This window comes from Solanum dulcamara, chromosome 5, assembly GCF_947179165.1.
Source record: "Solanum dulcamara chromosome 5, daSolDulc1.2, whole genome shotgun sequence".
Classification (NCBI taxonomy): Eukaryota; Viridiplantae; Streptophyta; class Magnoliopsida; order Solanales; family Solanaceae; genus Solanum; species Solanum dulcamara.
Genome location: NC_077241.1, coordinates 14,129,733 through 14,142,206, shown reverse-complemented (window position 1 = coordinate 14,142,206; position 12,474 = coordinate 14,129,733). Strand labels below are relative to the sequence as shown.

At 37.9% G+C, this 12,474-nt stretch overlaps 1 protein-coding gene across 1 annotated transcript; it reads left to right on the top strand.

Annotated features, from left to right (window-relative positions):
• The first annotated feature begins 11,442 nt into the window (after positions 1-11,442).
• Positions 11,443-11,760, top strand: LOC129890486 (uncharacterized). Its single transcript, XM_055966031.1, has one exon. It carries the CDS (start codon positions 11,443-11,445, stop codon positions 11,758-11,760), a length of 318 nt encoding a protein of 105 aa, XP_055822006.1.
• The last annotated feature ends 714 nt before the right edge of the window (positions 11,761-12,474 follow it).

Sequence of the window (12,474 nt, the reverse complement as noted above, 5' to 3'; positions counted from 1 at the left end):
GTTGCATGATTGGAGGCCCTTCTAGGCATAAAAGCAAATGATGAAGGCACGGTTGATGTCCTGACTCAAATTTAGGGCATCAATGCAGTAATTCAGACTAATCATGGGAATGTTGATGGCCAGTTGGCCGAATTGCAGGCTTTTCATGAGTTTGTAGGTACACAAATTGAGGGTCTTAAGAAGGAAAATGGAGATCTGAAGACGGAGGTGACAGTCCTTCATTTAGTTTTTGCAAATCTTCCCAGAGGAGGCGAAGAACATGCCAAGATCAAAGTTCCTAAACCCAAGTCGTTTGATGGTGTTCGTGGTGCCAAAGAACTGGAAAATTTCTTGTGGGATCTAGAACATTACTTTGCTAGTACTCATATCCCACAAATGACAAGTTGACTATTGCAGTCCATAACTTTCGTGGTGATGTCATTCTCTAGTGGCGGACAAACAATGCTGATGATGAGAGAGTCAATAGGCCAAAGGTTGTTATGTAGGAAAAACTAAGGGATGCGCTTCATGAGAAATTCCTGCCAAGTAACTCATCATGGGTTGTTAGGGACAAGTTGAAATATTTAAAACAAATGGGATCTATTCAGGAGTATGTGAAGGAATTTTCATCACTGTTGCTGGACATTCAAAACATGTCCGATGAAGATAAGTTGCACAATTTCATTTCTAGCATATAAGGGTGGGCACAAAATAAATTACACTGGTAAAAAGTCCAAGATCTGCCGAGTGCAATTGCTGAAGATGATGCCTTAATTAATTTCTGGTCTAACAATTGCACTACTGACCCAACTCCTTCGTCTAAGACTAAGAGAAAGGTGAAAGGTAAAAACTAAAAGAAAGACAACCGAAGGCAAAGAGGAAATGACAAAAGGAAAGAGGAATATGGATGCTACGTCGTCCAATCAAAGTAAGTCTACTAGTGAAAAGGTTTACTGGACTTGTCAGAAACTAGGATATCAGGAAAGGAACTGTCATAAATAGGGAAAGATAAATTCTCTACTGGCTGAAGAGGAGAAATAAAAAAGGGCAAGGGACAGGAAATTGATGCTTATGTTAATCCTTTGTGTTTGCTAAACACTTTGTCTAGTGTTAGTAAGATGGACACAGACGAAGATGTTGCTACTGATATTGCCTACATAAATGTTGTTTAAATGGTGGATGGTTTATCAGATGCCTATGGAACTCTAATATGCATTGACATAAAGATCAGGGACATGAGTGTGATTACGATGGTGGATACTCGTGTTACTCATACTTTTGTTGCCTCGAGATTGTCAAAGAATATGGTTTAAAGGTGACTGATTGTGCAACAAGGATAAAGACAGTCAATTCTTCCACAAAACTAGGCTATGACATGGATTTTGATGTACCTCTGACAATAAGTCACTAGTTTGGTGTGTGTGCATAACCTAACTGTTATACCACTTGATGATTTCAACCTGCTGTTGGGACTCGACTTTATGAGGAAATTCAAAGTTACTCCTATTCCTCATTTAGATAGTTTGATATTTATGGGTAAGAAGGACCTTGGATTCATGAAAGGAATCTACCCTTTTGACGAGGGAAGTAAGAAGACTACTGGAATTGTTGCACTATTGTTTGCTATGGCTTTTTAGAAGGGCTTGAAGAAGGGTGAACAAGCTTATCTTGTTGCCTAGGTTGAAGTGAAGCCAGATATGCAGATTGAGGTTTTAGATGTTGTTGCTAAGTTGCTGACTGAGTACAAAAATATGATGCATCCGAAACTGCTTAAAGAGTTGTCTCCAAGAAGGGAAATTAATCACAAGATTAAACTGATTCCTGGATTAGTGCCACCGGCATGACTTCCTTACCACATGTCTTTATTGGAGTTGAATGAACTTCACAAGCAAATGTCTGAGTTTCTTGATGTTGGAATGATTCAGCCTTCAAAGGCTCCATTTGGTGTGTCTATCCTATTCCAAAAGAAGAAAAAAGGCAGTCTTAGTATGTGTGTTGATTACAGGGCATTGAATAAAGAGACTATGAAAAACAAGTATCCGGTGCCGCTGATTCAAGATCTACTGGATAGGTTGTCTATGGCTAATTTCTTTTCTAAGTTAGATTTGAGGCCTGGCTATTGGAAAGTCTGTATTGCTGAGGGGGATGCCTCAAAGACCACTTGTGTCACTAGATATGATAGTTATGAATTTCTTGTAATGTCATTTGGGCTGACTAATGTCCTTCTACTTTCTGCAACTTAATGAACAGTGTACTTTATGAGTATATTGATGACTTTGTAGTAGTCTACTTAGATGATATAGTCATATATAATAAGACTCTAAAAGATCATTTGCTGCATTTGAGAAAGGTGCTGCAACGACTTAGAGAATATAAATTGTATATCCAGATAAAAAAATGTGAGTTTCCTAGTAGAGAAATAAAATTTCTGGGCCATTTGCTAAGCAAAAACCAAGTGTGCATGGACCCTAAGAAAGTGCAAGCAATTGTAGAATGGCAAGCACCCAGCGAGGTTAAAGAACTGAGATTATTTTTAGGACTTGCAAACTATTATAGGAAGTTCATAGCAGGCTATTCAAAGAAGGCTGCCCTCTTGACGTATTTGCTAAAGAAGAACGTGAAATGGGCTTGGTCAGAATCAACAGAGAAGGCTTTTAATTCGTTAAAGAAGCCATTGCATCTGAACCAATATTGTGGCTACTTGTCTTTGATATTCTATTTGAGTACACACTGATGTCTCTGATTATGCTGTTGGCACTATGCTAGTGCAGGGTGAACATCCTGTTGTATTTGAGAGCAGAAAATTAAATCCTACAGAGCAAAGGTATTTTTCTCATGAGAATGAGATGGTGGCAGTACTCCATTACCTTCAAATCTTGAGGGTGTGTATCTACTTGGGATGAAGTTTGTTGTCAAGACAGACAATGTGTCTAATACATACTTCAAAATTCAATAGAAAATAAGTTCAAAGTAGGCTAGATAGCTGGAGATGTTGGCTCAATATGACTTCATGTGGGTACATAAACCAGGCAAGCAAAACCAAGTGGCTGATGCACTAAGTTGTAAAGAGGTATTTGCTGTTGTTTATGCAATTACTAGACTTGAATCTAATTTTCTTCAAAAGATCAAAGTTAGTATTGCATATGATTCATTATGTGTTAAGTTAATGGATCAAGTGAAGGAGGGTACAGGTATTGGATCGGGGACGATCTACTCTATTTCAAAGGGGGGAGAATCGTTGTTCCTCAAGGTGATAGGCTGCAAAAAAAATCCTAAAAGAGTCACATCATACTATTTATGTTGGGCATCCAGGTGTTGAAAGGATGACGACATTATTGTCCTGAAATTATTTCTAGCCAAAAATGAAAAATGGCATTGAGGCCTATGTGAAATCATTAGGAAAGAAGGAAGTTGGGTTACTTCAGCCTCTACCTATTGTGGAGCATCCATGGGCTTTTGTTTCAATGGATTTCATTAGAGGATTTCAAAGAGTGTATAACAAATCATCAATCATGGTTGTGGTTGACAGGTTCTCAAAATATGGTATCTTTATTATTGCCCCATCTTTGTGTTCTTTTGAAATAGCTGCTGAGTTATTCTATAAGAATGTTGTAGAGAATTTTTGTGTTTCATTGGATATTATGAGTGATCGTGATGCTAGGATTACTGATCGATTTTGGACTGCTTTTTTCAAAATAATGGGTACTGGTTTGAAGTTCTCAATGGCAAACCACCCACAAACTGATAAATAGACTAAAAGGATCAATTATCTGCTTGAAGAATATCTCAAACACTATGTGACTGCAAGTCAGAGGAATTGGGTTGAGTTGCTGGATAGTGCACAATTCTGCTACAACCTGCATAGATCATCAGCAACAGAGATGAGTCTGTTTGAGTTAGTGTTAGGCATTCAACCTAACACACTACTAGAAGTTGTTAAGTCTAAATCACAACACAGTTGCCCTGCTACTTATAGGTATGTGCGACACAAGCAAGAGTTTCTAGATGAGGTCCAAGACAGCTTAAGGAAGGCAACAAAACAAATGAAGAAGTATGCTAACAAATATCAGCATGCCTGAGATTCAGGTTGGGGATAAGGTATTTCTAAAACTTAGTCCCTAAATCTGTGAGAAAATCAGTAGCAAGACGATTCATCATGGACTGATTTCAAAATATGATGGACCTTTTGAAGTCATAGATAAGGTGGGTGAAGTTTCTTAACGGTTAAACTTGCCGAAAAGATTGAAAATTCGCCCTATATTCTATGTGAGTTTTCTGAAGACTTTTTATGAAGATGCTAAGGATCCAACAAGGTCAGCAACCAGACGTGCTCATCTTATTATAAGAAAGTAGTTTAAATAACAACTTGAGAGGATTCTAGATCATAGGATTTTGGGTCAAAGAAAGAAGAATCGGCGAACAGAATTTTTGGTTCAATAGAGAGGGAAGCAAGTATGTGATGCTATATGGGAGAAATATTCATCTTTGTGGTAGTTTGAGAAAGAGATCAAGGCATACTTAGATTTTGCCTCATCGAGGATGATGATCTCATCTGGTGGTGAAGTTTGTTACACCCTCAGCTTGATGGTTCGAGCAGTTCGTACATGACTAAAGATTTACATGATGAGCCTAGTCAAGGCCCGATGTAATCAGTCAAGATTAAGTTCAATTGACAAGACCTTGGCAATGTCATGGCTAAGGAATACAAGAAAAGACATGGCTAAGGTATGACAAGGGATGGGCAAGCTAAGGCAAGGCAAGGCTATGATCCTGGCATGGTCGTGGCTAAACAAGTTTGTGGGCTAAGTACTGGATGAAGGGGTAAAGGCTGAAGAGATTGGACCATAACGGCAAGCTGTGAGAGGTAGAACCTGGGTACAGTGCAGGTATATGTGAGTTTGGGTAGCCAGAGGCTGATTTTGGCACCAGAATTGAAGGATGCCAGCATGTGCCTCGCACATGCATGGGCAGTTGGGCGGTTAAATAGTTTATAGCCGTTTTGGCCTTGTGAGCATTTTGGATAAGCTTATTAATTTTGAATTTTGAATTATCCTATCAGTTGGGGATGTCAACTGACTTTGTAAGTCACATTACTGGCATATGATTGGGTGTTGTGGCCTATTTATTGGCACAAACAGATCAGTTATAGGTAGAGTCATTGAGTCAGATTTTTGTAAGGCTAATTTTGTGTGGTTCTTTGTTGTATGAGTTTAATACAAAGTTGAGACTTTTTCCTATACATGATGGTGTGTTTCTATATTTCGAGGTATGGTCTAAGTGTGAAATGAAATTGAGGGAAAAGAAAGAAAGGGTTGAGTCTAAGTGTTAGGCTATCGAAGTGGGTTAGTTCATTGTGAGTTGACCCCCTTACATATTCTATCACAGCGAGATATGTATCATTGAATCAAAATCCGAATTAAGGTTCTTGTATTACTCCTACAACCCTATTTTCATGATTTAGGCAGCTCTCATTTCGCCCATCGCTACTATGGGAATCACTTTTCCATTTTTTCCTCTCTCTACTAAGATCTTTCAGTTCATATTTTTCTCTCTTGCCATTAGATTCAGTCTAGAGTAACCTTGAAAAACTTTTGATTTATAAAGAAAGATAGAGAATAAGCACTGTGAACCAAATTCAGAATTTGTTCGAATATGAGTACGAGCCAAGCCAAGTTAAAAGTATTGAATCCTCTTGATAGGTCCTTTTGGTCGATTTCCAGATGATAGCCTCAATTGTGTAAGGGTATGTCTATTTTCTTTATCTTAACTCAAATGTTCATTTTTAGTAAGATAGTAGTGGATCGAGAAACCAAAGCTTAAAAGGCAAAAATGCTTACCTACCCTCTCTTGTTTCAGGTATTCTATTCATTCTCGAGTCCATAAGTAGTGACAATTGACCAATGAAGACTCGTTTTTACTACGGCTCTGGTGGGTTCCCTTAACCAAGCCACCGCTAATAAGTCACTGACACATTCTTCAATAGGCATGCGGTTAGAGCCACAATTAGATTTGAAATAGAAAGCCATAGAAAAGAAGTATTGAGATAATACCTTTCATCCTAATCTCATAGATTATCAAAATGGATTGTGGTGGCTCCTAAAGTAAAGAAATCCACATCAGCTCTATATTGATTAGGGAAAATATGAGTATGAGCCAAGCCAGGACAGCAAATCTCCCTTTATTTTGGGAAAGCCAGTGGCCGCATGTGGATTCTTTCAAGGCAAAGAGCGTCCAAGAAAGAGAACACAAAAGTTGGAAAATGCTTAGTCAATAGATCTTAGAGTACTAGGCGCTAGGCAATCTATTATTACAAGACTACCTATTAAAGTCAGAGACTCTATTTATGCTTTCGGAGGGATGTAAGGACTACTTTGATTCTTGTTTCATCTTACCAAATAAGACTGACTTCTTACCAACTCGTGAAAGGTCATTCTCAATCGCTTTCAGTTAGTATTCATTGCTGAGTGATCGCTCAGAGATTATACTAACCAGTACTTATGATCGATAAAGGCCCGAATTATAAAGAATTCTATTGTCTTTTTTACCATAAAAATCTGAGCTAAATAATTTTTGAGGTTAGTTTTCTCCTTCCTTTGAGAGGAATCTTCAAAAGTCTTTATGGTCTAAAGCAGTGTTAACCTAGGTTTACCTGATTAATAGGAATGTTGATCCCTTATTTATACAGTTCCTGGCATGCTTTTTTCTAGTTCTTCACTCCAGCCCCAAAGTACTCTATAAGCCCAATCTATATCCCACCCTCTTGCTAGACGACTAGGGGTAGTTGATTATCCTAACCTGGGAAAGAGCATTTTTTATAGATGTTGAGGAGAGTAAGAAGGTTTTCTAGCTAGCTCATGCAATTAAGGAAAAATCCCTTCTCCTTTATTTTTTAGAATCAGATGCGCTCGCCCAACAAGAAAGGCCCCAACCCTACCAAAGAAGTATCAAAAAGAAATAAGAGAAAGAAAGGAGAAGAGAACTTTGTATTTTGGGAACTCTGTAGAAGTCATCTTTAACGTTGAATGCTCCATCCTGAGGTGAGTCCACAAATAAGATTTTGTCTATTTGTTCTACGTCTGTTAATAATGTTGAAGCGGATTTCATTTAAATGGGTACCGGTAGATTTCCCAACCTAACTTTCTCTAGCCTCGGGTCCTTCTTTTTTATTCCTCGATAAGCGGATCATAGGAGCATGGGGGCGATTTCTTCTTTTGATTAAGTCATCAATTCAACCATTTGAATGGTCTTCCCTAATATTTATCCTTCGGGAGAAGGGGTACTCTTCTATATTTTGATCAGGAATGCAATACATACTAAAGGGTAGCTGTTTATTAAAAATCTAGAACTCTGCTAAGTGGTAACACAATATATAGAGTCTGACACCTGCCCGGTGCTAAATTATATGCCTGGTCTAGCATGCATAATGGCCCATGAACATTGGGAGTTTAGTTAATCATGTATTAACAACTAGTACATTGTTGCTGAGTTAGAATACCCAAAACAGTGTCATTTGAACACAGGACCCGTTGGGGAATCTATTTTAGACCCGCCATTTGTCCCTAAATCTATCTTACTCTTCCTTGTTCTCTTCTACAAATCAGTGGATATGAAATAGAATGAATTCAAGGACAAAGTTGAAAGATCTATCTCGTGTCTAGTACTTCATGGTTCCACTCTACAAGAACCCTAAATCAGTCTCTTGAAGTTCATCCTTTTCATCATAAAACTCTTTTAGAGCCTAGTACTAGCCAAGCCCTCTCTCCTTACAGTCAAGTGGTTGAACGCCACCTCGACTCAGCAACAAAAGTCGGGCAATGAGGAGCGCTAGCAAGAACTAGACAATGGGTAGATATCAAACAAACATTACTTACCTAAGAAGGATTTATTCACCAAAACTTCTCTTACAGTTGTGGTTAGGGGTGAAATGTCAATCGCACCTAGAGTTAGTACTTGAAAAGCAACCCTTTATCTTGATCTGAGGTATGAAGAGAAATATTTCTTTTATATGACTTCCATTTATCGATCCCAGCCCAGAAAAGTGACCGACCATTGCAAGGTTATATTGATAAATAAAAGACAGGGTTTATGTAAGCCCACACATATGTTGAGTAGATCGTTCAACACCTGCGGCACAAACTCACTTTGAACCTATTGTCCCTTTGTATAGGTTAGGCTATTGAATACGGGATCCTTATAGTAGGCTGGACTAAGATCCAGCAAAGAAAGGGCAATCTTTAGAAACAACTGGTTGGATTTGGAAGAAAAATCCTTTCTGGTTTGCTTTAGCTTTTCCAGCATTCGCCGCCCCTTCAATAGCCTTTTGTGTGGATCCTACACATGTGCTTCCAGACCTCAATGAGATTCCCCTATTATAACATGTTGTTCGAAAGGATTCCTCGGCCTATAATATTTTTCTTACTTTCGAATTCATTATTGGAGAAAGCAAAAAGGACTCCTTGTAGTTATCACATCTTCTCACCATGTCTGCTTTGGCTAACTTTTTGTAATATTTCCTTGCTTTCTTCTTCCCAGGCTGAGACATTTGGCAAAATACTTAGCCTACTGTGCTGGAAAAGAGACCCTAAGGGTGAGCTTATGGCCAACAGGTTTGGAACCCTATACCTATACAAGAGGTTGGTCTTAATCTTGCTTGGTGGTACCCCTCTCGATGATTGTTGATTCAATATTGATTTCATATTAAACATGGATGAACATGCACTTGAGCCTAGAACTGATGAAATTTGGGGAAAAAACAGAACTGTTCACTATACTGAGGGATAAGACAGTTGGAATTAGCTTGCGCTAAAGCTCAACCAGCCGCGTATCTCTAAGAAAGATATCATCACCTAGGATAGCGTAACATGTTAAAGGAACTCCTAGATATACTTGGGATGCTACGAACCAAATCAAAAAATGGTGAGTTAATGCAAAAGCAGGCCAAGCTCTATAAAATCCTAACACCCATTTCATTTCTGTACCGAAGGAAATGGAATTCTAACCTATGATAATGTTATGGATATGCGGCTATATAGAAAATGCGGGTGGGGCTTCAGGCGGCTTTTTTATAAATAGTTTTAGTCAAAATTTTGTCGATTGTAGCTAGTGATTTCTCGGGTCAGGCGAGACCTGAAATATAGGTTTTGAAGAAACTCGGTTAACGACATCAGAGATAACTTGTACAGATTGTAGGTGACAGTTACACCTATGTTTAAATCTGACAATACCTTACCATAATCAAAAGGTACAATGGCCCGAGAGACTACAAATCATTGGAGAAAAGAGAAATTTTTTAAGCTGGCTGTCTAGGGTTGGAATAACCTTCACTTACTTTTTTGAGTCATCATTTCCTAGTACCAAAGTTGGATGCTGACCAGGCTTTCCTTTATTATTTGTTTTATCAGCTGATTAGATATGAAGCTATGTGGGCAAGATCCCTTATTGTATTAAGAATTCATCTATTTTCTGCCTCAATTAAGACTTGTTACCAGATGGCTCTAAACCGAAAAGACCTAACGGTTCCCTGTCTTAATGAAAAGACAATCCTTATTTGGAAGGTAGAATAGGGAGGGGGGATTCATGCCCATTATATATCCGGGAACAAGTATGAACATCTAAAATAATGAAAAAGTGATGTAATTCTGCTCAAATGAAGTAAGAGGGATGAAAAGAAAGATCGATCTACACAGAGAGAGAATTCATTTAGAACCTGCTGGCTCCAAAACGAAACTTAATAACTAAACTTCCTCTTTGTCTTTATCTTCTTATTTTGAGACTTCCACCTATTGAGCCGAACAAATCCTTTCAACTTAGGTGTGACCTCTCTCTAAGATATGGTACTTCGTTGCTCGAAGAGGAATGAATTTTCTCTCTCTCTGTCACTAGCAAAAGTTTTTTCTTTCCAAATTTAGAAGATTAAAAAAAAACAATTGATTACGCGGATTGATTATCACATCCCTGTGCCCAAAAGGATGGGATGGTTGGATTTGAGTGTTAGGAGAAGGTATCTCAAATCTTTCCACTAGTGAACCAAACCAGGACTGGGTTAGGGGCCTTGAAAAAGGGAATTACCTCCAATATTCCCCTTATTAAAGAGGGGTTGACGTAATGGAAAAGGTTATGGAGGATTGAAGGATTATGAGATGATTGTCCTATACTATCTGGTTAAAGCCAATATAGTGGAATATGCTCTCAGCCGGTTGTCCATGAACAGTATTGCTCGCATTGAGGAGGAAGAGGATGAGGAATTAGTTTCATGATATTCACAAGCTTGCTTATTTAGGAGTTTGTCTGGTGGATTCAACAGAAGGTAGAATTATTATTCAGAATGGGTAAGAATCGTCTCTTGTGATAGATATTAAGGCAAAACAAGATGATGATATAACCTTGGTTGAGTTGAAAGAAACAGTCCTTAAAAAGACTAGAGAAGCTTTCTCTCAAAGGGGAGTTGGTGTGCTTCATTACTGGGATCGGTTACATCTTCTAAATGTTGATGATTTGAGATAACATATTTTAGCAGAAGCTCACAGTTCTTAATATTCTATTCACCTAGGATCCATTAAGATGTATCATGATCTACAAAAAGTCTATTGGTAGAATAGTAGAAAAAAGGATATTGCAAAATTTGTGGCTAAGTGTTCAAATTGCCAACAAATTAAGGTTGAACATCAGAAACCAGGAGGTATGACGTAGGATATCAGTATTCCTACTTGGAAGTAGGAGGATTAGAATATAGACTTCATCATAAGTTTGCCTCGCACACGTTAATAACATGATTTGATATGGGTAGTTGTAGACCAAATGATAAAGTCAACACATTTCCTATCACTTAAGACTTCTTATTCAACCGGGGATTATGCTAGACTTTACATTTGGGAGTTTGTGAAATTACATGGAGTCCCCATATCTATTATCTCAGATAGGGGTACTCAATTTACCTCCCAGTTTTGGAAGTCCTTTTAGAAAGGCCCGGGTACTCAGTTTAAGCTTAGAATAACTTTTCACCGGTAGACAAATGGTCAGACTAAATGGACTATTTAGACATTGGAGTATAAGTTGAGAGCCTATGCGATTGACTTTAAAGGTAATTGGGAAGATCATTTGCAATTGATGAGTTAGTTTATAATAATAGTTACCACTCTAGTATTCAAATGACTTCATCTAAGGCACTTTATCATAGGAGGCGTAGGTTTCCTATAGGATGTTTTGAAGTTGGTGAAGTGGATTTGATAGGGCCTAAATCAGTTCATGAGACTATGGATAAAATTTGAGTTATTAGAGATAGATTGAGACAGCCAGAGTAGACAGAAATCATATGTAGTTGTAAGGAGAACAGAGCTTGAATTTGTCGTTGATGATTGGGTATATCTAAAAATTTCACCCATGAAAAGGGTGATGAGGTTTAATAATAAAGGAAAGCTTAGTCCTTGAGATTTTGGCCCTTATAGAATTATGAGGCATTTTAGTATGGCCTATGAGTTGGATTTACCAGAAGAGCTAGCATCAGTGCATCTAGTGTTTCATGTGTCTTTGTTGAAGAAGTGCATTAGTGATCTAACTTCAGTTGTACCCTTAGAGAGTGTAGGTGTAAAGGATAGTATCTCTTATGAAAAGGTTCCAGTCGATATTCTTGACCATCATGTTCATAAGTTGAGGAACAAGGAAGTCGATTCATTGAAAGTTCTTTGGAGGAATCAGCTAGTCGATAGAGCTACTTGGAAAGTAAAAGCAGATATGATGGACAAGTACACCTACCTCTTTCCTTCAAGTTCAATTCCAGCATGAGGTAATAATTTCTCTATAGTACTCTATTCACATCTATGTATTTTAGTTATCCTCATGTCTCAGTATGCATGTATGTTCATGAAATCAACCCAATCTTCATATCTCAATTTGGAGTTAGTCACTTATGAGTTTTCAGTGTTTAGCTTTATGTTTTGGGTTGGTCGATCTTTTCCTACTCTTTCCAGCTTAGTTAGATTCCATTTGAGGATGAATGTTTCCAAGGGAAAGATATTGTAACTATCACGACCCAAGCTAGGCCCTAGGTGTGACTCGATAATTAGAGTTCCGAAGGACTCTAACCAAGTCTCTTAGAATATCATTCATGAGCATACATAAGGTATTTAAAGCAATAAAAATAAACATAGATGTGGAAATAAGGTCTCAATAAGAATAGTCCCAATAAAATAGAATAAGTCTCAAACTCGCAATAAAATGACAACATAGACTCCATGACATCTAAGATGCCTCTACTAGTCTAGATTGAGACATAAGACAAGCTTTTAGCTCACCCAATATAAAAGATGAAAAGTCATAAGAATATAAGGAAAAGTAAATCTCCACGTCCTCGAAATATGAGGAATCACTACAACTGATAATAGTACTAACATCTAGCCATGAACGAGAGAAATGAGTGTGATCGTCAGACACTACATTATGATACAATGTAGATAAAAAATATGTGTTAGTACATAGAATGCACTAAGTATGTGAGAA

Excerpts from the sequence above, each read along its gene's own strand:
- LOC129890486 (XM_055966031.1), top strand. The coding sequence starts at position 11,443 with ATGGCCTATGAGTTGGATTTACCAGAAGAGCTAGCATCAGTGCATCTA.